Source organism: Pseudophryne corroboree, chromosome 7, assembly GCF_028390025.1.
Source record: "Pseudophryne corroboree isolate aPseCor3 chromosome 7, aPseCor3.hap2, whole genome shotgun sequence".
NCBI classification, from domain to species: Eukaryota; Metazoa; Chordata; class Amphibia; order Anura; family Myobatrachidae; genus Pseudophryne; species Pseudophryne corroboree.
Genome location: NC_086450.1, coordinates 516979354 through 517000939, shown reverse-complemented (window position 1 = coordinate 517000939; position 21586 = coordinate 516979354). Strand labels below are relative to the sequence as shown.

The following is a 21586-nucleotide window of genomic DNA, read 5'->3' as shown; positions in this document are numbered from 1 at the left end:
TGCCTGTACTATAGTTCCCCAGTAACCGCTGCTTCTGTATGATCTATCTATTCCCCCTCCCCCCATGTACTCTGCAGAGCACTCTGGTGGTGTATGTTATATGCCTGCACTATAGTTCTCCAGTAACAGCTGCTTCTGTATGATCTATCTATCCCCCCTGTTCTCTGCAGAGCACTCTGGTGGTGTATGTTATATGCCTGTACTATAGTTCCCCAGTAACCGCTGCTTCTGTATGATCTGTCTATGCCCCATGTACTCTGCAGAGCACTCTGGTGGTGTGCGTTATATGCCTGTACTATAGTTCTCCAGTAACCGCTGCTTCTGTATGATCTATCTATCCCCCATGTACTCTGCAGAGCACTCTGGTGGTGTATGTTATATGCCTGTACTATAGTTCCCCAGTAACCGCTGCTTCTGTATGATCTATCTATTCCCCTTCCCCCCATGTACTCTGCAGAGCACTCTGGTGGTGTATGTTATATGCCTGCACTATATGCCTGTACTATAGTTCCCCAGTAACCGCTGCTTCTGTATGATCTGTCTATACCCCCTGTACTCTGCAGAGCGCTCTGGTGGTGTATGTTATATGCCTGTACTATAGTTCCCCAGTAACCGCTGCTTCTGTATGATCTATCTATCCCCCATGTACTCTGCAGAGCACTCTGGTGGTGTATGTTTTATGCCTGTACTATAGTTCTCCAGTAACCGCTGCTTCTGTATGATCTATCTATCCCCCATGTACTCTGCAGAGCACTCTGGTGGTGTATGTTATATGCCTGTACTATAGTTCCCCAGTAACCGCTGCTTCTGTATGATCTATCTATTCCCCCTCCCCCCATGTACTCTGCAGAGCACTCTGGTGGTGTATGTTATATGCCTGTACTATAGTTCCCCAGTAACCCCTGCTTCTGTATGATCTATCTATCTATCCCCCCTGTACTCTGCAGAGCACTCTGGTGGTGTATGTTATATGCCTGCACTATAGTTCCCCAGTAACCGCTGCTTCTGTATGATCGATCTATCTATCCCCCATGTACTCTGCAGAGCACTCTGGTGGTGTATGTTATATGCCTGCACTATAGTTCCCCAGTAACCGCTGCTTCTGTATGATCTATCTATCCCCCATGTACTCTGCAGAGCGCTCTGGTGGTGTATGTTATATGCCTGTACTATAGTTCTCCAGTAACCGCTGCTTCTGTATGATCTATCTATCCCCCATGTACTCTGCAGAGCACTCTGGTGGTGTATGTTATATGCCTGCACTATAGTTCCCCAGTAACCGCTGCTTCTGTATGATCTATCTATGCCCCCATGTACTCTGCAGAGCACTCTGGTGGTGTATGTTATATGCCTGCACTATAGTTCCCCAGTAACCGCTGCTTCTGTATGATCTATCTATGCCCCCATGTACTCTGCAGAGCACTCTGGTGGTGTATGTTATATGCCTGCACTATAGTTCCCCAGTAACCGCTGCTTCTGTATGATCTGTCTATCCCCCCTGTACTCTGCAGAGCACTCTGGTGGTGTACATTATATGTCTGCACTATAGTTCCCCAGTAACCGCTGCTTCTGTATGATCTATCTATCCCCCCATGTACTCTGCAGAGCACTCTGGTGGTGTATGTTATATGCCTGTACTATAGTTCCCCAGTAACCGCTGCTTCTGTATGATCTGTCTATCCCCCATGTACTCTGCAGAGCACTCTGGTGATGTATGTTATATGCCTGCACTATAGTTCCCCAGTAACCGCTGCTTCTGTATGATCTATCTTTCCCCCCTGTACTCTGCAGAGCACTCTGGTGGTGTATGTTATATGCCTGTACTATAGTTCCCCAGTAACCGCTGCTTCTGTATGATCTGTCTATCCCCCCATGTACTCTGCAGAGCACTCTGGTGGTGTATGTTATATGCCTGCACTATAGTTCCCCAGTAACCGCTGCTTCTGTATGATCTGTCTATCCCCCCTGTACTCTGCAGAGCGCTCTGGTGGTGTATGATATATGCCTGCACTATAGTTCCCCAGTAACCGCTGCTTCTGTATGATCTGTCTATCTCCCATGTACTCTGCAGAGCGCTCTGGTGGTGTATGTTATATGCCTGTACTATAGTTCTCCAGTAACCGCTGCTTCTGTATGATCTATCTATCCCCCATGTACTCTGCAGAGCGCTCTGGTGGTGTATGTTATATGCCTGTACTATAGTTCTCCAGTAACCGCTGCTTCTGTATGATCTATCTATCCCCCATGTACTCTGCAGAGCACTCTGGTGGTGTATGTTATATGCCTGTACTATAGTTCCCCAGTAACCGCTGCTTCTGTATGATCTGTCTATACCCCCTGTACTCTGCAGAGCGCTCTGGTGGTGTATGTTATATGCCTGTACTATAGTTCCCCAGTAACCGCTGCTTCTGTATGATTTATCTATCCCCCATGTACTCTGCAGAGCACTCTGGTGGTGTACGTTATATGCCTGTACTATAGTTCCCCAGTAACCGCTGCTTCTGTATGATCTATCTATCCCCCATGTACTCTGCAGAGCACTCTGGTGGTGTATGTTATATGCCTGTACTATAGTTCCCCAGTAACCGCTGCTTCTGTATGATCTGTCTATCCCCCCTGTACTCTGCAGAGCACTCTGGTGGTGTATGTTATATGCCTGTACTATAGTTCCCCAGTAACCGCTGCTTTCTGTATGATCTGTCTATCCCCCATGTACTCTGCAGAGCACTCTGGTGGTGTATGTTATATGCCTGCACTATAGTTCCCCAGTAACCGCTGCTTCTGTATGATCTGTCTATCCCCCATGTACTCTGCAGAGCACTCTGGTGGTGTATGTTATATGCCTGTACTATAGTTCCCCAGTAACCGCTGCTTCTGTATGATCTATCTATTCCCCCTCCCCCCATGTACTCTGCAGAGCACTCTGGTGGTGTATGTTATATGCCTGCACTATAGTTCTCCAGTAACAGCTGCTTCTGTATGATCTATCTATCCCCCCTGTACTCTGCAGAGCACTCTGGTGGTGTATGTTATATGCCTGTACTATAGTTCCCCAGTAACCGCTGCTTCTGTATGATCTGTCTATGCCCCATGTACTCTGCAGAGCACTCTGGTGGTGTGCGTTATATGCCTGCACTATAGTTCCCCAGTAACCGCTGCTTCTGTATGATCTATCTATCCCCCATGTACTCTGCAGAGCACTCTGGTGGTGTATGTTATATGCCTGTACTATAGTTCTCCAGTAACCGCTGCTTCTGTATGATCTATCTATCCCCCATGTACTCTGCAGAGCACTCTGGTGGTGTATGTTATATGCCTGTACTATAGTTCCCCAGTAACCGCTGCTTCTGTATGATCTATCTATTCCCCCTCCCCCCATGTACTCTGCAGAGCACTCTGGTGGTGTATGTTATATGCCTGCACTATATGCCTGTACTATAGTTCCCCAGTAACCGCTGCTTCTGTATGATCTGTCTATACCCCCTGTACTCTGCAGAGCGCTCTGGTGGTGTATGTTATATGCCTGTACTATAGTTCCCCAGTAACCGCTGCTTCTGTATGATTTATCTATCCCCCATGTACTCTGCAGAGCACTCTGGTGGTGTACGTTATATGCCTGTACTATAGTTCCCCAGTAACCGCTGCTTCTGTATGATCTATCTATCCCCCATGTACTCTGCAGAGCACTCTGGTGGTGTATGTTATATGCCTGTACTATAGTTCCCCAGTAACCGCTGCTTCTGTATGATCTGTCTATCCCCCCTGTACTCTGCAGAGCACTCTGGTGGTGTATGTTATATGCCTGTACTATAGTTCCCCAGTAACCGCTGCTTTCTGTATGATCTGTCTATCCCCCATGTACTCTGCAGAGCACTCTGGTGGTGTATGTTATATGCCTGCACTATAGTTCCCCAGTAACCGCTGCTTCTGTATGATCTGTCTATCCCCCATGTACTCTGCAGAGCACTCTGGTGGTGTATGTTATATGCCTGTACTATAGTTCCCCAGTAACCGCTGCTTCTGTATGATCTATCTATTCCCCCTCCCCCCATGTACTCTGCAGAGCACTCTGGTGGTGTATGTTATATGCCTGCACTATATGCCTGTACTATAGTTCCCCAGTAACCGCTGCTTCTGTATGATCTGTCTATACCCCCTGTACTCTGCAGAGCGCTCTGGTGGTGTATGTTATATGCCTGTACTATAGTTCCCCAGTAACCGCTGCTTCTGTATGATCTATCTATCCCCCCTGTACGATGCAGAGCACTCTGGTGGTGTACGTTATATGCCTGTACTATAGTTCCCCAGTAACCGCTGCTTCTGTATGATCTGTCTATACCCCCTGTACTCTGCAGAGCGCTCTGGTGGTGTATGTTATATGCCTGTACTATAGTTCCCCAGTAACCGCTGCTTCTGTATGATCTATCTATCCCCCCTGTACGATGCAGAGCACTCTGGTGGTGTACGTTATATGCCTGTACTATAGTTCCCCAGTAACCGCTGCTTCTGTATGATCTATCTATCCCCCCATGTACTCTGCAGAGCACTCTGGTGGTGTATGTTATATGCCTGTACTATAGTTCCCCAGTAACCCCTGCTTCTGTATGATCTATCTATCTATCCCCCCTGTACTCTGCAGAGCACTCTGGTGGTGTATGTTATATGCCTGCACTATAGTTCCCCAGTAACCGCTGCTTCTGTATGATCGATCTATCTATCCCCCATGTACTCTGCAGAGCACTCTGGTGGTGTATGTTATATGCCTGCACTATAGTTCCCCAGTAACCGCTGCTTCTGTATGATCTATCTATCCCCCATGTACTCTGCAGAGCGCTCTGGTGGTGTATGTTATATGCCTGTACTATAGTTCTCCAGTAACCGCTGCTTCTGTATGATCTATCTATCCCCCATGTACTCTGCAGAGCACTCTGGTGGTGTATGTTATATGCCTGCACTATAGTTCCCCAGTAACCGCTGCTTCTGTATGATCTATCTATCCCCCATGTACTCTGCAGAGCGCTCTGGTGGTGTATGTTATATGCCTGTACTATAGTTCTCCAGTAACCGCTGCTTCTGTATGATCTATCTATCTCCCATGTACTCTGCAGAGCACTCTGGTGATGTACGTTATATGCCTGTACTATAGTTCCCCAGTAACCGCTGCTTCTGTATGATCTATCTATGCCCCCATGTACTCTGCAGAGCACTCTGGTGGTGTATGTTATATGCCTGCACTATAGTTCCCCAGTAACCGCTGCTTCTGTATGATCTGTCTATCCCCCCTGTACTCTGCAGAGCACTCTGGTGGTGTACATTATATGTCTGCACTATAGTTCCCCAGTAACCGCTGCTTCTGTATGATCTATCTATCCCCCCATGTACTCTGCAGAGCACTCTGTTGGTGTATGTTATATGCCTGTACTATAGTTCCCCAGTAACCGCTGCTTCTGTATGATCTGTCTATCCCCCATGTACTCTGCAGAGCACTCTGGTGATGTATGTTATATGCCTGCACTATAGTTCCCCAGTAACCGCTGCTTCTGTATGATCTATCTATAACCCCCTGTACTCTGCAGAGCACTCTGGTGGTGTATGTTATATGCCTGCACTATAGTTCCCCAGTAACCGCTGCTTCTGTATGATCTATCTATCCCCCCATGTACTCTGCAGAGCACTCTGGTGGTGTATGTTATATGCCTGTACTATAGTTCCCCAGTAACCGCTGCTTCTGTATGATCTATCTATCCCCCCATGTACTCTGCAGAGCACTCTGGTGGTGTATGTTATATGCCTATACTATAGTTCCCCAGTAACCGCTGCTTCTGTATGATCTGTCTATCCCCCCTGTACTCTGCAGAGCACTCTGGTGGTGTATGTTATATTCCTGTACTATAGTTCTCCAGTAACCGCTGCTTCTGTATGATCTATCTATCCCCCCATGTACTCTGCAGAGCACTCTGGTGGTGTATGATATATGCCTGTACTATAGTTCCCCAGTAACCGCTGCTTCTGTATGATCTATCTATCCCCCATGTACTCTGCAGAGCACTCTGGTGGTGTATGTTATATGCCTGTACTATAGTTCCCCAGTAACCGCTGCTTCTGTATGATCTATCTATCCCCCATGTACTCTGCAGAGCGCTCTGGTGGTGTATGTTATATGCCTGTACTATAGTTCTCCAGTAACCGCTGCTTCTGTATGATCTATCTATCCCCCATGTACTCTGCAGAGCACTCTGGTGGTGTATGTTATATGCCTGTACTATAGTTCCCCAGTAACCGCTGCTTCTGTATGATATATCTATCCCACCATGTACTCTGCAGAGCACTCTGGTGGTGTATGTTATATGCCTGTACTATAGTTCCCCAGTAACCGCTGCTTCTGTATGATCTGTCTATCCCCCCTGTACTCTGCAGAGCGCTCTGGCGGTGTATGTTATATGCCTGTACTATAGTTCTCCAGTAACCGCTGCTTCTGTATGATCTATCTATCTCCCATGTACTCTGCAGAGCGCTCTGGTGCTGTATGTTATATGCCTGTACTATAGTTCCCCAGTAACCGCTGCTTCTGTATGATCTGTCTATCCCCCCATGTACTCTGCAGAGCACTCTGGTGGTGTATATTATATGCCTGCACTATAGTTCTCCAGTAACAGCTGCTTCTGTATGATCTATCTATCCCCCCTGTACTCTGCAGAGCACTCTGGTGGTGTATGTTATATGCCTGTACTATAGTTCCCCAGTAACCGCTGCTTCTGTATGATCTGTCTATGCCCCATGTACTCTGCAGAGCACTCTGGTGGTGTGCGTTATATGCCTGCACTATAGTTCCCCAGTAACCGCTGCTTCTGTATGATCTATCTATCCCCCATGTACTCTGCAGAGCACTCTGGTGGTGTATGTTATATGCCTGTACTATAGTTCTCCAGTAACCGCTGCTTCTGTATGATCTATCTATCCCCCATGTACTCTGCAGAGCACTCTGGTGGTGTATGTTATATGCCTGCACTATAGTTCTCCAGTAACCGCTGCTTCTGTATGATCTATCTATCCCCCATGTACTCTGCAGAGCACTCTGGTGGTGTATGTTATATGCCTGTACTATAGTTCTCCAGTAACCGCTGCTTCTGTATGATCTATCTATCCCCCCTGTACTCTGCAGAGCACTCTGGTGGTGTACGTTATATGCCTGTACTATAGTTCCCCAGTAACCGCTGCTTCTGTATGATCTATCTATCCCCCATGTACTCTGCAGAGCACTCTGGTGGTGTACGTTATATGCCTGTACTATAGTTCCCCAGTAACCGCTGCTTCTGTATGATATATCTATCCCCCCATGTACTCTGCAGAGCACTCTGGTGGTGTATGTTATATGCCTGCACTATAGTTCTCCAGTAACCGCTGCTTCTGTATGATCTATCTATCCCCCATGTACTCTGCAGAGCACTCTGGTGGTGTACGTTATATGCCTGTACTATAGTTCCCCAGTAACCGCTGCTTCTGTATGATCTATCTATCCCCCATGTACTCTGCAGAGCACTCTGGTGGTGTACGTTATATGCCTGTACTATAGTTCCCCAGTAACCGCTGCTTCTGTATGATCTATCTATCCCCCATGTACTCTGCAGAGCACTCTGGTGGTGTATGTTATATGCCTGTACTATAGTTCCCCAGTAACCGCTGCTTCTGTATGATCTGTCTATCCCCCCTGTACTCTGCAGAGCACTCTGGTGGTGTATGTTATATGCCTGTACTATAGTTCCCCAGTAACCGCTGCTTCTGTATGATCTGTCTATCCCCCATGTACTCTGCAGAGCACTCTGGTGGTGTATGTTATATGCCTGCACTATAGTTCTCCAGTAACCGCTGCTTCTGTATGATCTGTCTATCCCCCCATGTACTCTGCAGAGCACTCTGGTAGTGTACGTTATATGCCTGCACTATAGTTCCCCAGTAACCGCTGCTTCTGTATGATCTATCTATCCCCCATGTACTCTGCAGAGCACTCTGGTGGTGTATGTTATATGCCTGCACTATAGTTCCCCAGTAACCGCTGCTTCTGTATGATCTATCTATCCCCCATGTACTCTGCAGAGCACTCTGGTGGTGTATGTTATATGCCTGTACTATAGTTCTCCAGTAACCGCTGCTTCTGTATGATCTATCTATCCCCCCTGTACTCTGCAGAGCACTCTGGTGGTGTATGTTATATGCCTGTACTATAGTTCCCCAGTAACCGCTGCTTCTGTATGATCTATCTATCCCCCATGTACTCTGCAGAGCACTCTGGTGGTGTATGTTATATGCCTGTACTATAGTTCCCCAGTAACCGCTGCTTCTGTATGATCTATCTATCCCCCCTGTACTCTGCAGAGCACTCTGGTGGTGTACGTTATATGCCTGTACTATAGTTCTCCAGTAACCGCTGCTTCTGTATGATCTATCTATCCCCCCTGTACTCTGCAGAGCACTCTGGTGGTGTATGTTATATGCCTGTACTATAGTTCCCCAGTAACCGCTGCTTCTGTATGATCTATCTATCCCCCATGTACTCTGCAGAGCACTCTGGTGGTGTATGTTATATGCCTGTACTATAGTTCCCCAGTAACCGCTGCTTCTGTATGATCTGTCTATCCCCCCATGTACTCTGCAGAGCACTCTGGTAGTGTACGTTATATGCCTGTACTATAGTTCCCCAGTAACCGCTGCTTCTGTATGATCTATCTATCCCCCCCTGTAATCTGCAGAGCACTCTGGTGGTGTATGTTATATGCCTGCACTATAGTTCCCCAGTAACCGCTGCTTCTGTATGATCTGTCTATCCCCCCTGTACTCTGCAGAGCACTCTGGTGGTGTATGTTATATGCCTGTACTATAGTTCCCCAGTAACCGCTGCTTCTGTATGATCTATCTATCCCCCCTGTACTCTGCAGAGCACTCTGGTGGTGTATGTTATATGCCTGTACTATAGTTCCCCAGTAACCGCTGCTTCTGTATGATCTATCTATCCCCCATGTACTCTGCAGAGCACTCTGGTGGTGTATGTTATATGCCTGTACTATAGTTCCCCAGTAACCGCTGCTTCTGTATGATCTGTCTATCCCCCCATGTACTCTGCAGAGCACTCTGGTAGTGTACGTTATATGCCTGTACTATAGTTCCCCAGTAACCGCTGCTTCTGTATGATCTATCTATCCCCCCCTGTAATCTGCAGAGCACTCTGGTGGTGTATGTTATATGCCTGCACTATAGTTCCCCAGTAACCGCTGCTTCTGTATGATCTGTCTATCCCCCCATGTACTCTGCAGAGCACTCTGGTGGTGTATGTTATATGCCTGTACTATAGTTCCCCAGTAACCGCTGCTTCTGTATGATCTATCTATCCCCCCTGTACTCTGCAGAGCACTCTGGTGGTGTACGTTATATGCCTGTACTATAGTTCTCCAGTAACCGCTGCTTCTGTATGATCTATCTATCCCCCCTGTACTCTGCAGAGCACTCTGGTGGTGTATGTTATATGCCTGTACTATAGTTCCCCAGTAACCGCTGCTTCTGTATGATCTATCTATCCCCCCATGTACTCTGCAGAGCACTCTGGTGGTGTATGTTATATGCCTGTACTATAGTTCCCCAGTAACCGCTGCTTCTGTATGATCTATCTATCCCCCCATGTACTCTGCAGAGCACTCTGGTGTACGTGACATGTCTGTGAAAGCCAGCCAGGAACAGAAGTATATCTCTGGGAACATGTATGAAATCAGCTCTTCTGAGCCTCTGTCAGTATCAGAGCAATCACGGTACAGTTCTGCAGAAGACTCTTCTCCCGGGAACGTGTCTGTCTCAGAGGAAGACCTCCGCAATGAGCTGTCTCTTCTGGGATATCCCTCTGTTCCCCACAAGAGGTTTCTACAGTTTAAGGAAGACCTGGAACATCTGATGCGAAGTCAGAAGCCAGTAGATTTATCCCCGGCATCTTCAGGAGGTGGAGCTGAGGCTGAAAAGGAGAACAACCCGGTTACACTATCATGGCCCATCTCCTCCACCGCATCTAGCCAGGCTCCAGGGCAGCGAGATGGCCCCGACTCCTACAGCAAACATACAGTACGTGTGGGGGGCCTCAGCTTTGGGAAACAAAGGCCACCAGCACTAACACGCAAAGTTCTGCGCAGGAAAAGTGACGGGCAGGTCCAGGTGTGCGATGAGTCCTTGCTGTCTAGTCTGACGGAGACTGGAGATGAAGACATGACGGTATCTTCTGAAGTTACCCGACCAGAGTCAGTGGGGGAGCAGTCGATAGACTGCATAAAATCCTTTATCCGCCTTCCACCATATTCCCTACTTGACCAGTACAGGCAGCGCTCAGACCCTGTGGGCCGATATCATGGATATAAGCAGAGCTGGGATGCCCTACAGGGAGCACAAGAGCGGAGTAAAAAGGAGCTACGCTGGGAAGTCCGCGAGAGGATGATGTCTGCACCACCACTTCCTCTTCCCCGACCACTCCCTACCCCAAATTCCTATGTGATCCCCACGGATAAGAAGCGGTATGGGCTACGTTGGGCTATCAGGCAAGACCTAGTGAATGGGAACATTCCGCGGGGGAGCTCCTCATAGACACTCGTAGCGGATGTTGTGCACGGTCGGGGACTGGGGTCGGTGTGTCGGGGACTGGGGTCGGTGTGTCGGGGACTGGTGTCGGTGTGTGTGTGCACAGAATAAATAAAGTCAAGTTTTTCACATTTTATTAAGAAGTCTTTTTAGTGAATAACCAGTGTAGAAAAGGAAAGCGCGGTGTCCTGCACCTATAGTGACATCATTCTGGGAAGGAAATAAGTCCAGGTGTAATCACAGTGTTCCCAGGGCCGCTCCCATACAGATTCTCGATGTTTCTGTCACATGGAATTTGAAGTGACGAGGGCCCTCAAAGACCAACACGATGGTGGAGCCAAAGTTGAACTCTCCCAGAGGAGCGCCCTTTGAGAATACAAGGCCCGATGCTCCATGCTGATCCACATAATCATAGTCGTGGTACTTCCCCTTCACATGACGAGAGCGATTAGTGTGTAGATCCTGGAGACAGAATGAGGAGAGTGCGAGCGTTATCCACGCAACATTTACATTCAGCACCTCGTCTTTCTCCCCATCCCAATATCCTTATAGCCCTACCCTACCACACATGTGCAAGTGTAGAAGACCTTTCAGGGGAAACTTAGTCTATAAGGGAGGAGCATAGAGCGTTGGGTTAGGATGAGAGCTTACACTCTATAGGGGAGGGACAGACAGGGGTGACACAGAGGAGAGACAGTGAGTGAGGAGCATAGAGCGGTGGGTTAGGATGAGAGCTTACACTCTATAGGGGAGGGACAGACAGGGGTGACACAGGAGAGACAGTGAGTGAGGAGCATAGAGCGGTGGGTTAGGATGAGAGATTACACTCTATAGGGGAGGGATAGACAGATAGGGGTGACAGAGGAGAGACAGTGAGTGAGGAGCATAGAGCGGTGGGTTAGGATGAGAGCTTACACTCTATAGGGGAGGGATAGACAGACAGGGGTGACACAGAGGAGAGACAGTGAGTGAGGAACATAGAGCGGTGGGTTAGGATGAGAGACTACACTCTATAGGGGAGGGACAGACAGGGGAGGGACAGACAGGGGTGACACAGAGAAGAGAGACAGTGAGTGAGGAGCATAGAGCGGTGGGTTAGGATGAGAGCTTACACTCTATAGGGGAGGGATAGACAGACAGGGGTGACAGAGGAGAGACAGTGAGTGAGGAGCATAGAGCGGTGGGTTAGGATGAGAGATTACACCCTCTAGGGGAGAGACAGACAGGAGTGACACAGAGGGGAGAGACAGTGAGTGAGGAGCATAGAGCGGTGGGTTAGGATGAGAGCTTACACTCTATAGGGGAGGGACAGACAGGGGTGACACAGAGGAGAGACAGTGAGTGAGGAGCATAGAGCGGTGGGTTAGGATGAGAGCTTACACTCTATAGGGGAGGAGCAGAGAGACAGGGGTGACACAGAGGAGAGACAGTGAGTGAGGAACATAGAGCGGTGGGTTAGGATGAGAGATTACACTCTATAGGGGAGGGATAGACAGACAGGGGTGACAGAGGAGAGGCAGTGAGTGAGGAGCATAGAGCGGTGGGTTAGGATGAGAACTTACACTCTATAGGGGAGGGACAGACAGACAGGGGTGACACAGAGGAGAGACAGTGAGTGAGGAGCATAGAGCGGTGGGTTAGGATGAGAGATTACACTCTATAGGGGAGGAGCAGACAGACAGGGGTGACACAGAGGAGAGACAGTGAGTGAGGAGCATAGAGCAGAGGGTTAGGATGAGAGCTTACACTCTATAGGGGAGGGATAGACAGACAGGGGTGACACAGAGAAGAGAGACAGTGAGTGAGGAGCATAGAGCGGTGGGTTAGGATGAGAGATTACACTCTATAGGGGAGGGGCAGACGGGTGACACAGAGGAGAGACAGTGAGCGAGGAGCATAGAGCGGTGGGTTAGGATGAGAGATTACACTCTATAGGGGAGGGACAGACAGACAGGGGTGACACAGAGGAGATACAGTGAGTGAGGAGCATAGGGGGTCATTCCGAGTTGTTCGCTCGCAAGCCACTTTTAGCAGCTTTGCACACGCTAAGCCGCCGCCTACTGGGAGTGAATCTTAGCTTATCAAAATTGCGAACGAAAGATTAGCAATATTGCGAATAGACACTTCTTAGCAGTTTCTGAGTAGCTCCACACTTGGCATCTGCGATCAGTTCAGTGCTTGTCGTTCCTGGTTTGACGTCACAAACACACCCAGCGTTCGCCCAGACACTCCTCCGTTTCTCCAGACACTCCCGCGTTTTTCCCAGAAACGGTAGCAATTTTTCACACACTCCCATAAAACGGCCAGTTTCCGCCCAGAAACACCCACTTCCTGTCAATCACATTACGATCACCAGAACGAAGAAAAAAACCTCGTAATGCCATGAGTAAAATTCCTAACTGCATAGCAAATTTACTTGGCGCAGTCGCACTGCGGACATTGCGCATGCGCATTAGCGACTTATCGCTCCGTTGCGACAAAAAAATAACGAGCGAACAACTCGGAATGACCCCCATAGAGCGGTGGGTTAGGATGAGAGATTACACTCTATAGGGGAGGGGAAGACAGACAGGGGTGACACAGAGGAGAGAGTGTGTGAGGAGCATAGAGCGGTGGGGTAGGATGAGAGCTTACACTCTATAGGTGAGGAGCAGACACACAGGGGTGACACAGAGGAGAGAGAGTGAGTGAGGAGCATAGAGCGGTGGGTTAGGATGAGAGATTACACTCTATAGGGGAGGGAGAGACAGACAGGGGTGACACAGAGGAGAGACAGTGAGTGAGGAGCATAGAGGGGTGGGTTAGGATGAGAGCTTACACTCTATAGGGGAGGGACAGACAGACAGGGGTGACACAGAGGAGAGACAGTGAGTGAGGAGCATAGAGCGGTGGGTTAGGATGAGAGATTACACTCTATAGGGGAGGGATAGACAGACAGGGGTGACACAGAGGAGAGAGTGTGTGAGGAACATAGAGCGGTGGGGTAGGATGAGAGCTTACACTCTAGGGGAGGGATAGACAGGGGTGACACAGAGGAGAGACAGTGAGTGAGGAGCATAGAGCGGTGGGTTAGTATGAGAGATTACACTCTATAGGGGAGAGACAGACAGGGGTGACACAGAGGAGAGACAGTGAGTGAGGAGCATAGTGCGGTGGGTTAGGATGAGAGCTTACACTCTATAGGGGAGAGACAGACAGGGGTGACAGAGGAGAGACAGTGAGTGAGGAGCAAAGAGCGGTGGGTTAGGATGAGAGCTTACACTCTATAGGGGAGGGGCAGACAGACAGGGGTGACACAGAGGAGAGACAGTGAGTGAGGAGCATAGAGAGGTGGGTTAGGATGAGAGATTACACTCTATAGGGGAGGGACAGACAGACAAGGGTGACACAGAGGAGTGACAGTGAGTGAGGAGCATAGAGTGGTGGGTTAGGGTGAGAGCGTACACTCTATAGGGGAGGGGCAGACAGACAGGGGTGACACAGAGGAGAGACAGTGAGTGAGGAGCATAGAGTGGTGGGTTAGATTGAGAGATTACACTCTATTGGGGAGGGACAGACAGACAGGGGTGACACAGAGAGACAGTGAGTGAGGAGCATAGAGCGATGGGTTAGGATGAGAGATTACACTCTATAGGTGAGGAGCAGACAGGGGTGACACAGAGGAGAGACAGTGAGCGAGGAGCTTAGAGCGGTGGGTTAGTATGAGAGATTACACTCTATAGGGGAGAGACAGACAGGGGTGACACAGAGGAGAGACAGTGAGTGAGGAGCATAGTGCGGTGGGTTAGGATGAGAGCTTACACTCTATAGGGGAGGGACAGACAGACAGGGGTGACACAGAGGGGAGACACAGTGAGTGAGGAGTATAGAGCGGTGGGTTAGGATGAGAGATTACACTCTATAGGGGAGAGACAGACAGACAGGGGTGACACAGAGGAGAGACAGTGAGTGAGGAGCATAGAGCGGTGGGTTAGGATGAGAGCTTACACTCTATAGGGGAGGGACAGACAGACAGGGGTGACACAGAGGAGTGACAGTGAGTGAGGAGCATAGAGCGGTGGGTTAGGATGAGAGATTACACTCTATAGGGGAGGGACAGACAGGGGTGACACAGAGGAGAGACAGTGAGTGAGGAGCATAGAGCGGTGGGTTAGGATGAGAGATTACACTCTATAGGGGAGGGACAGACAGACAGGGGTGACACAGAGAGGAGAGACAGTGAGTGAGGAGCATAGAGCGGTGGGTTAGGAATGAGAGATTACACTCTATAGGGGAGGGACAGACAGACAGGGGTGACACAGAGGAGAGACAGTGAGTGAGGAGCATAGTGCGGTGGGTTAGGATGAGAGCTTACACTCTATAGGGGAGAGACAGACAGGGGTGACACAGAGAAGAGACAGTGAGTGAGGAGCATAGAGCGGTGGGTTAGGATGAGAGATTACACTCTATAGGGGAGGGACAGACAGACAGGGGTGACACAGAGAGGAGAGACAGTGAGTGAGGAGCATAGAGCGGTGGGTTAGGAATGAGAGCTTACACTCTATAGGGGAGAGACAGACAGGGGTGACACAGAGAAGAGACAGTGAGTGAGGAGCATAGAGCGGTGGGATAGGATGAGAGCTTACACTCTTTAGGGGAGGGGAGACAGACAGGGGTGACACAGAGGAGAGACAGTGAGTGAGGAGCATAGAGCGGTGGGTTAGGATGAGAGATTACACTCTATAGGGGAGGGACAGACAGACAGGGGTGACACAGAGGAGAGACAGTGAGTGAGGAGCTTAGAGCGGTGGGTTAGGATGAGAGATTACACTCTATAGGGGAGGGATAGACAGACAGGGGTGACACACAGAGGAGAGACAGTGAGTGAGGAGCATAGAGGTGGGTTAGGATGAGAGCTTACACTCTATAGGGGAGGGGCAGACAGACAGGGGTGACACAGAGAGGAGAGACAGTGAGTGAGGAGCATAGAGCAATGGGTTAGGAATGAGAGATTACACTCTATAGGGGAGGGACAGACAGACAGGGGTGACACAGAGAAGAGACAGTGAGTGAGGAGCATAGAGCGGTGGGATAGGATGAGAGCTTACACTCTTTAGGGGAGGGGATACAGACAGGGGTGACACAGAGGAGAGACAGTGGGGTAAATTTACTAAGATTCGTATTTTCCCGTTTCAGGTCAAAGTTCAATCACGAATGACATCGAAAGTGTAAAACTGCAACTTTTTGAATTTGTTACGATGGATTTACTAAGCTGTCGTATTCGGGTTTTTCTTTTCTTCCGATGTCGGTCATTCGTGTTTTTTTTGTGTTTTTTACGGCAGTGATTAGCAAAACACTGCCGACTTTTTTACAATTAATCTCGGCCGGATCTGTGTGATCCGTGCTGGGGTTCTATTTTTTTTTTTTTTTTTTTTAATTAAACACTGTAAAATTTAAAAAAAAAATTGCGTGGGGTCCCCCCTCCTAAGCATAACCAGCCTCGGGCTCTTTGAGCCGATCCTGGTTGCCGAAATATGGGAAAAAAAATGACAGGGGTTCCCCCATATTTAAGCAACCAGCATCGGGCTCTGCGCCTGGTCCTGGTTCCAAAAATACGGGGGACAAAGAGAGTAGGGGTCCCCCGTATTTTTAAAACCAGCACCGGGCTCCACTAGCTGGACAGATAATGCCACAGCCGGGGGTCACTTTTATATAGTGCCCTGCGGCCATGGCATCAAAAATCCATCTAGTCACCCCTGGCCGGGGTACCCTGGGGGAGTGGGGACCCCTTCAATCAAGGGGTCCCCCCCCCCAGCCACCCAAGGGCCAGGGGTGAAGCCCGAGGCTGTCCCCCCCCCCATCCAATGGGCTGCGGATGGGGAGGCTGATAGCCTTTGTTGTAAAAGAAAAGATATTGTTTTTAGTAGCAGTACTACAAGGCCCAGCAAGCCTCCCCCGCATGCTGGTACTTGGAGAACCACAAGTACCAGCATGCGACGGAAAAACGGGCCCGCTGGTACCTGTAGTACTACTACTAAAAAAATACCCAAAAAAAGACAAGACACACACACCGTGAAAGTATAATTTTATTACATACATACACACATACATACATACTTACCTTAAGTTCCCACGCAGGTCGGTCCTCTTCTCCAGTAGAATCCAAGGGGTACCTGTTGAAGAAATTATACTCACGAGATCCAGGGGTCCAGGCTCCTCGGGAAATCCAGGGGTAATCCACGTACTTGAAAAAAATAACAAAACGGTGTCCCGACCACGAACTGAAAGGGGACCCATGTTTGCACATGGGTCACCTTTCCACGAATGCCAGAAACCCACTTTGACTTCTGTCTAAGTGGGTTTCTTCAGCCAATCAGGGAGCGCCACGTTGTAGCACTCTCCTGATCAGCTGTGTGCTCCTGTCCTCACTGACAGGCAGCACACGGCAGTGTTACAATGTAGCGCCTATGCGCTACATTGTAACCAATGATGGGAACTTTCTGCCCTGCGGTTGACCTAAAGTGACGTCACCGCTGAGCAGAAAGTTCCCAGCATTGGTTACAATGTAGCGCATAGGCGCTACATTGTAACACTGCCGTGTGCTGCCTGTCAGTGAGGACAGGAGCACACAGCTGATCAGGAGAGTGCTACAACGTGGCGCTCCCTGATTGGCTGAAGAAACCCACTTAGACAGAAGTCAAAGTGGGTTTCTGGCATTCGTGGAAAGGTGACCCATGTGCAAACATGGGTCCCCTTTCAGTTCGTGGTCGGGACACCGTTTTGTTATTTTTTTCAAGTACGTGGATTACCCCTGGATTTCCCGAGGAGCCTGGACCCCTGGATCTCGTGAGTATAATTTCTTCAACAGGTACCCCTTGGATTCTACTGGAGAAGAGGACCGACCTGCGTGGGAACTTAAGGTAAGTATGTATGTATGTGTGTATGTATGTAATAAAATTATACTTTCACGGTGTGTGTGTCTTGTCTTTTTTTGGGTATTTTTTTAGTAGTAGTACTACAGGTACCAGCGGGCCCGTTTTTCCGTCGCATGCTGGTACTTGTGGTTCTCCAAGTACCAGCATGCGGGGGAGGCTTGCTGGGCCTTGTAGTACTGCTACTAAAAACAATATCTTTTCTTTTACAACAAAGGCTATCAGCCTCCCCATCCGCAGCCCATTGGATGGGGGGGGGACAGCCTCGGGCTTCACCCCTGGCCCTTGGGTGGCTGGGGGGGGGGGACCCCTTGATTGAAGGGGTCCCACTCCCCCAGGGTACCCCGGCCAGGAGTGACTAGTTGGATTTTTGATGCCACGGCCGCAGGGCACTATATAAAAGTGACCCCCGGCTGTGGCATTATCTGTCCAGCTAGTGGAGCCCGGTGCTGGTTTTAAAAATACGGGGGACCCCTACTCTTTTTGTCCCCCGTATTTTTGGGACCAGGACCAGGCGCAGAGCCCGATGCTGGTTGCTTAAATATGGGGGAACCCCTGTCATTTTTTTTGCCATATTTCTGCAACCAGGATCGGCTCAAAGAGCCCGAGGCTGGTTATGCTTAGGAGGGGGGACCCCACGCAATTTTTTTTGAAAAAATAAGCACTTTCCCACCCCTTCCCACTGATATACATGCACGGATCTCATGGATCCGTGCATGCCTATCCAATCACGAATAAAAAAAAAAGGTCTTTTTTTTTTAGCACTTTTTTACGAGTTGTAATTTTTCACGGCAGTGTTTGTTTTTTTTTTTGCTTTGCACTTCTTAGTAAATGACCGAGATTCATACTTAAACAGCCGCGTTTTGACCGATGGTGTATTCATTCGTAATTTTTTACTTGGACTTGCAAAAAATTACGAATGCCCTCATCTCTGCCGTGATTAGTGTTTAGTAAATTACCGAGATGACACTTTGATGAAAAAACGGCATCTCGGTCAAAATCGGGAGCTTAGTAAATTTCCCCCAGTGAGTGAGGAGCATAGAGGTGGGTTAGGATGAGAGCTTACACTCTATAGAGGAGGGACAGACAGACAGGGGTGACACAGAGGAGAGACAGTGAGTGAGGAGCATAGAGCGGTGGGTTAGGATGAGAGATTACACTCTATAGGGTAGGGACAGACAGACAGACAGGGGTGACACAGAGAGGAGAGACAGTGAGTGAGGAGCATAGAGCGGTGGGTTAGGAATGAGAGCTTACACTCTATAGGGGAGAGACAGACAGGGGTGACACAGAGAAGAGACAGTGAGTGAGGAGCATAGAGCGGTGGGATAGGATGAGAGCTTACACTCTTTAGGGGAGGGGAGACAGACAGGGGTGACACAGAGGAGAGACAGTGAGTGAGGAGCATAGAGCGGTGGGTTAGGATGAGAGATTACACTCTATAGGGGAGGGACAGACAGACAGGGGTGACACAGAGGAGAGACAGTGAGTGAGGAGCTTAGAGCGGTGGGTTAGGATGAGAGATTACACTCTATAGGGGAGGGATAGACAGACAGGGGTGACACACAGAGGAGAGACAGTGAGTGAGGAGCATAGAGGTGGGTTAGGATGAGAGCTTACACTCTATAGGGGAGGGGCAGACAGACAGGGGTGACACAGAGAGGAGAGACAGTGAGTGAGGAGCATAGAGCAATGGGTTAGGAATGAGAGATTACACTCTATAGGGGAGGGACAGACAGACAGGGGTGACACAGAGAAGAGACAGTGAGTGAGGAGCATAGAGCGGTGGGATAGGATGAGAGCTTACACTCTTTAGGGGAGGGGATACAGATAGGGGTGACGCAGAGGAGAGACAGTGGGGTAAATTTACTAAGATTCGTATTTTCCCGTTTCAGGTCAAAGTTCAATCACGAATGACATCGAAAGTGTAAAACTGCAACTTTTTGAATTTGTTACGATGGATTTACTAAGCTGTCGTATTCGGGTTTTTCTTTTCTTCCGATGTCGGTCATTCGTGTTTTTTTTGTGTTTTTTACGGCAGTGATTAGCAAAACACTGCCGACTTTTTTACAATTAATCTCGGCCGGATCTGTGTGATCCGTGCTGGGGTTCTATTTTTTTTTTTTTTTTAATTAAACACTGTAAAATTTTTAAAAAAAATTGCGTGGGGTCCCCCCTCCTAAGCATAACCAGCCTCGGGCTCTTTGAGCCGATCCTGGTTGCAGAAATATGGGAAAAAAATGACAGGGGTTCCCCCATATTTAAGCAACCAGCATCGGGCTCTGCGCCTGGTCCTGGTTCCAAAAATACGGGGGACAAAGAGTAGGGGTCCCCCGTATTTTTAAAACCAGCACCGGGCTCCACTAGCTGGACAGATAATGCCACAGCCGGGGGTCACTTTTATATAGTGCCCTGCGGCCGTGGCATCAAAAATCCATCTAGTCACCCCTGGCCGGGGTACCCTGGGGGAGTGGGGACCCCTTCAATCAAGGGGTCCCCCCCCCCAGCCACCCAAGGGCCAGGGGTGAAGCCCGAGGCTGTCCCCCCCCCATCCAATGGGCTGCGGATGGGGAGGCTGATAGCCTTTGTTGTAAAAGAAAAGATATTGTTTTTAGTAGCAGTACTACAAGGCCCAGCAAGCCTCCCCCGCATGCTGGTACTTGGAGAACCACAAGTACCAGCATGCGACGGAAAAACGGGCCCGCTGGTACCTGTAGTACTACTACTAAAAAAATACCCAAAAAAAGACAAGACACACACACCGTGAAAGTATAATTTTATTACATACATACACACATACATACATACTTACCTTAAGTTCCCACGCAGGTCGGTCCTCTTCTCCAGTAGAATCCAAGGGGTACCTGTTGAAGAAATTATACTCACGAGATCCAGGGGTCCAGGGTCCTCGGGAAATCCAGGGGTAATCCACGTACTTGAAAAAAATAACAAAACGGTGTCCCGACCACGAACTGAAAGGGGACCCATGTTTGCACATGGGTCACCTTTCCACGAATGCCAGAAACCCACTTTGACTTCTGTCTAAGTGGGTTTCTTCAGCCAATCAGGGAGCGCCACGTTGTAGCACTCTCCTGATCGGCTGTGTGCTCCTGTCCTCACTGACAGGCAGCACACGGCAGTGTTACAATGTAGCGCCTATGCGCTACATTGTAACCAATGATGGGAACTTTCTGCCCTGCGGTTGACCTAAAGTGACGTCACCGCTGAGCAGAAAGTTCCCAGCGGTGACGTCACTTTAGGGGGGGGGGGGGGGGACCCCTTGATTGAAGGGGTCCCCACTCCCCCAGGGTACCCCGGCCAGGAGTGACTAGTTGGATTTTTGATGCCACGGCCGCAGGGCACTATATAAAAGTGACCCCCGGCTGTGGCATTATCTGTCCAGCTAGTGGAGCCCGGTGCTGGTTTTAAAAATACGGGGGACCCCTACTCTTTTTGTCCCCCGTATTTTTGGGACCAGGACCAGGCGCAGAGCCCGATGCTGGTTGCTTAAATATGGGGGAACCCCTGTCATTTTTTTTGCCATATTTCTGCAACCAGGATCGGCTCAAAGAGCCCGAGGCTGGTTATGCTTAGGAGGGGGGACCCCACGCAATTTTTTTTGAAAAAATAAGCACTTTCCCACCCCTTCCCACTGATATACATGCACGGATCTCATGGATCCGTGCATGCCTATCCAATCACGAATAAAAAAAAAAAGGTCTTTTTTTTTTTAGCACTTTTTTACGAGTTGTAATTTTTCACGGCAGTGTTTGTTTTTTTTTTGCTTTGCACTTCTTAGTAAATGACCGAGATTCATACTTAAACAGCCGCGTTTTGACCGATGGTGTATTCATTCGTAATTTTTTACTTGGACTTGCAAAAAATTACGAATGCCCTCATCTCTGCCGTGATTAGTGTTTAGTAAATTACCGAGATGACACTTTGATGAAAAAACGGCATCTCGGTCAAAATCGGGAGCTTAGTAAATTTCCCCCAGTGAGTGAGGAGCATAGAGGTGGGTTAGGATGAGAGCTTACACTCTATAGAGGAGGGACAGACAGACAGGG

The 21586-nt window shown here is 49.0% G+C and overlaps 2 protein-coding genes across 3 annotated transcripts in view; one reads left to right on the top strand and one right to left on the bottom strand.

Moving 5' to 3' along the window:
* The window catches only part of HYLS1 (HYLS1 centriolar and ciliogenesis associated), a 70842-nt gene extending 60139 nt beyond the window's left edge, over window positions 1-10703 (top strand). The window contains exon 2 of the mRNA XM_063935501.1: window positions 9683-10703. Within this exon, the coding sequence (XP_063791571.1) occupies window positions 9703-10614 (912 nt within the window). The 5' untranslated portion in view covers window positions 9683-9702 and the 3' untranslated portion in view covers window positions 10615-10703. The remainder of the gene's footprint in view (window positions 1-9682) is intronic.
* A 22-nt stretch (window positions 10704-10725) lies between these two features.
* The window catches only part of LOC134945934 (phosphatidylserine decarboxylase proenzyme, mitochondrial-like), a 110456-nt gene continuing 99595 nt past the window's right edge, over window positions 10726-21586 (bottom strand). For both annotated transcript variants that reach the window (XM_063935499.1, XM_063935500.1), the window contains one exon: window positions 10726-11070. In XM_063935499.1, coding sequence (XP_063791569.1) covers window positions 10846-11070 — 225 coding nt within the window. In that variant the 3' untranslated portion in view covers window positions 10726-10845. The remainder of the gene's footprint in view (window positions 11071-21586) is intronic.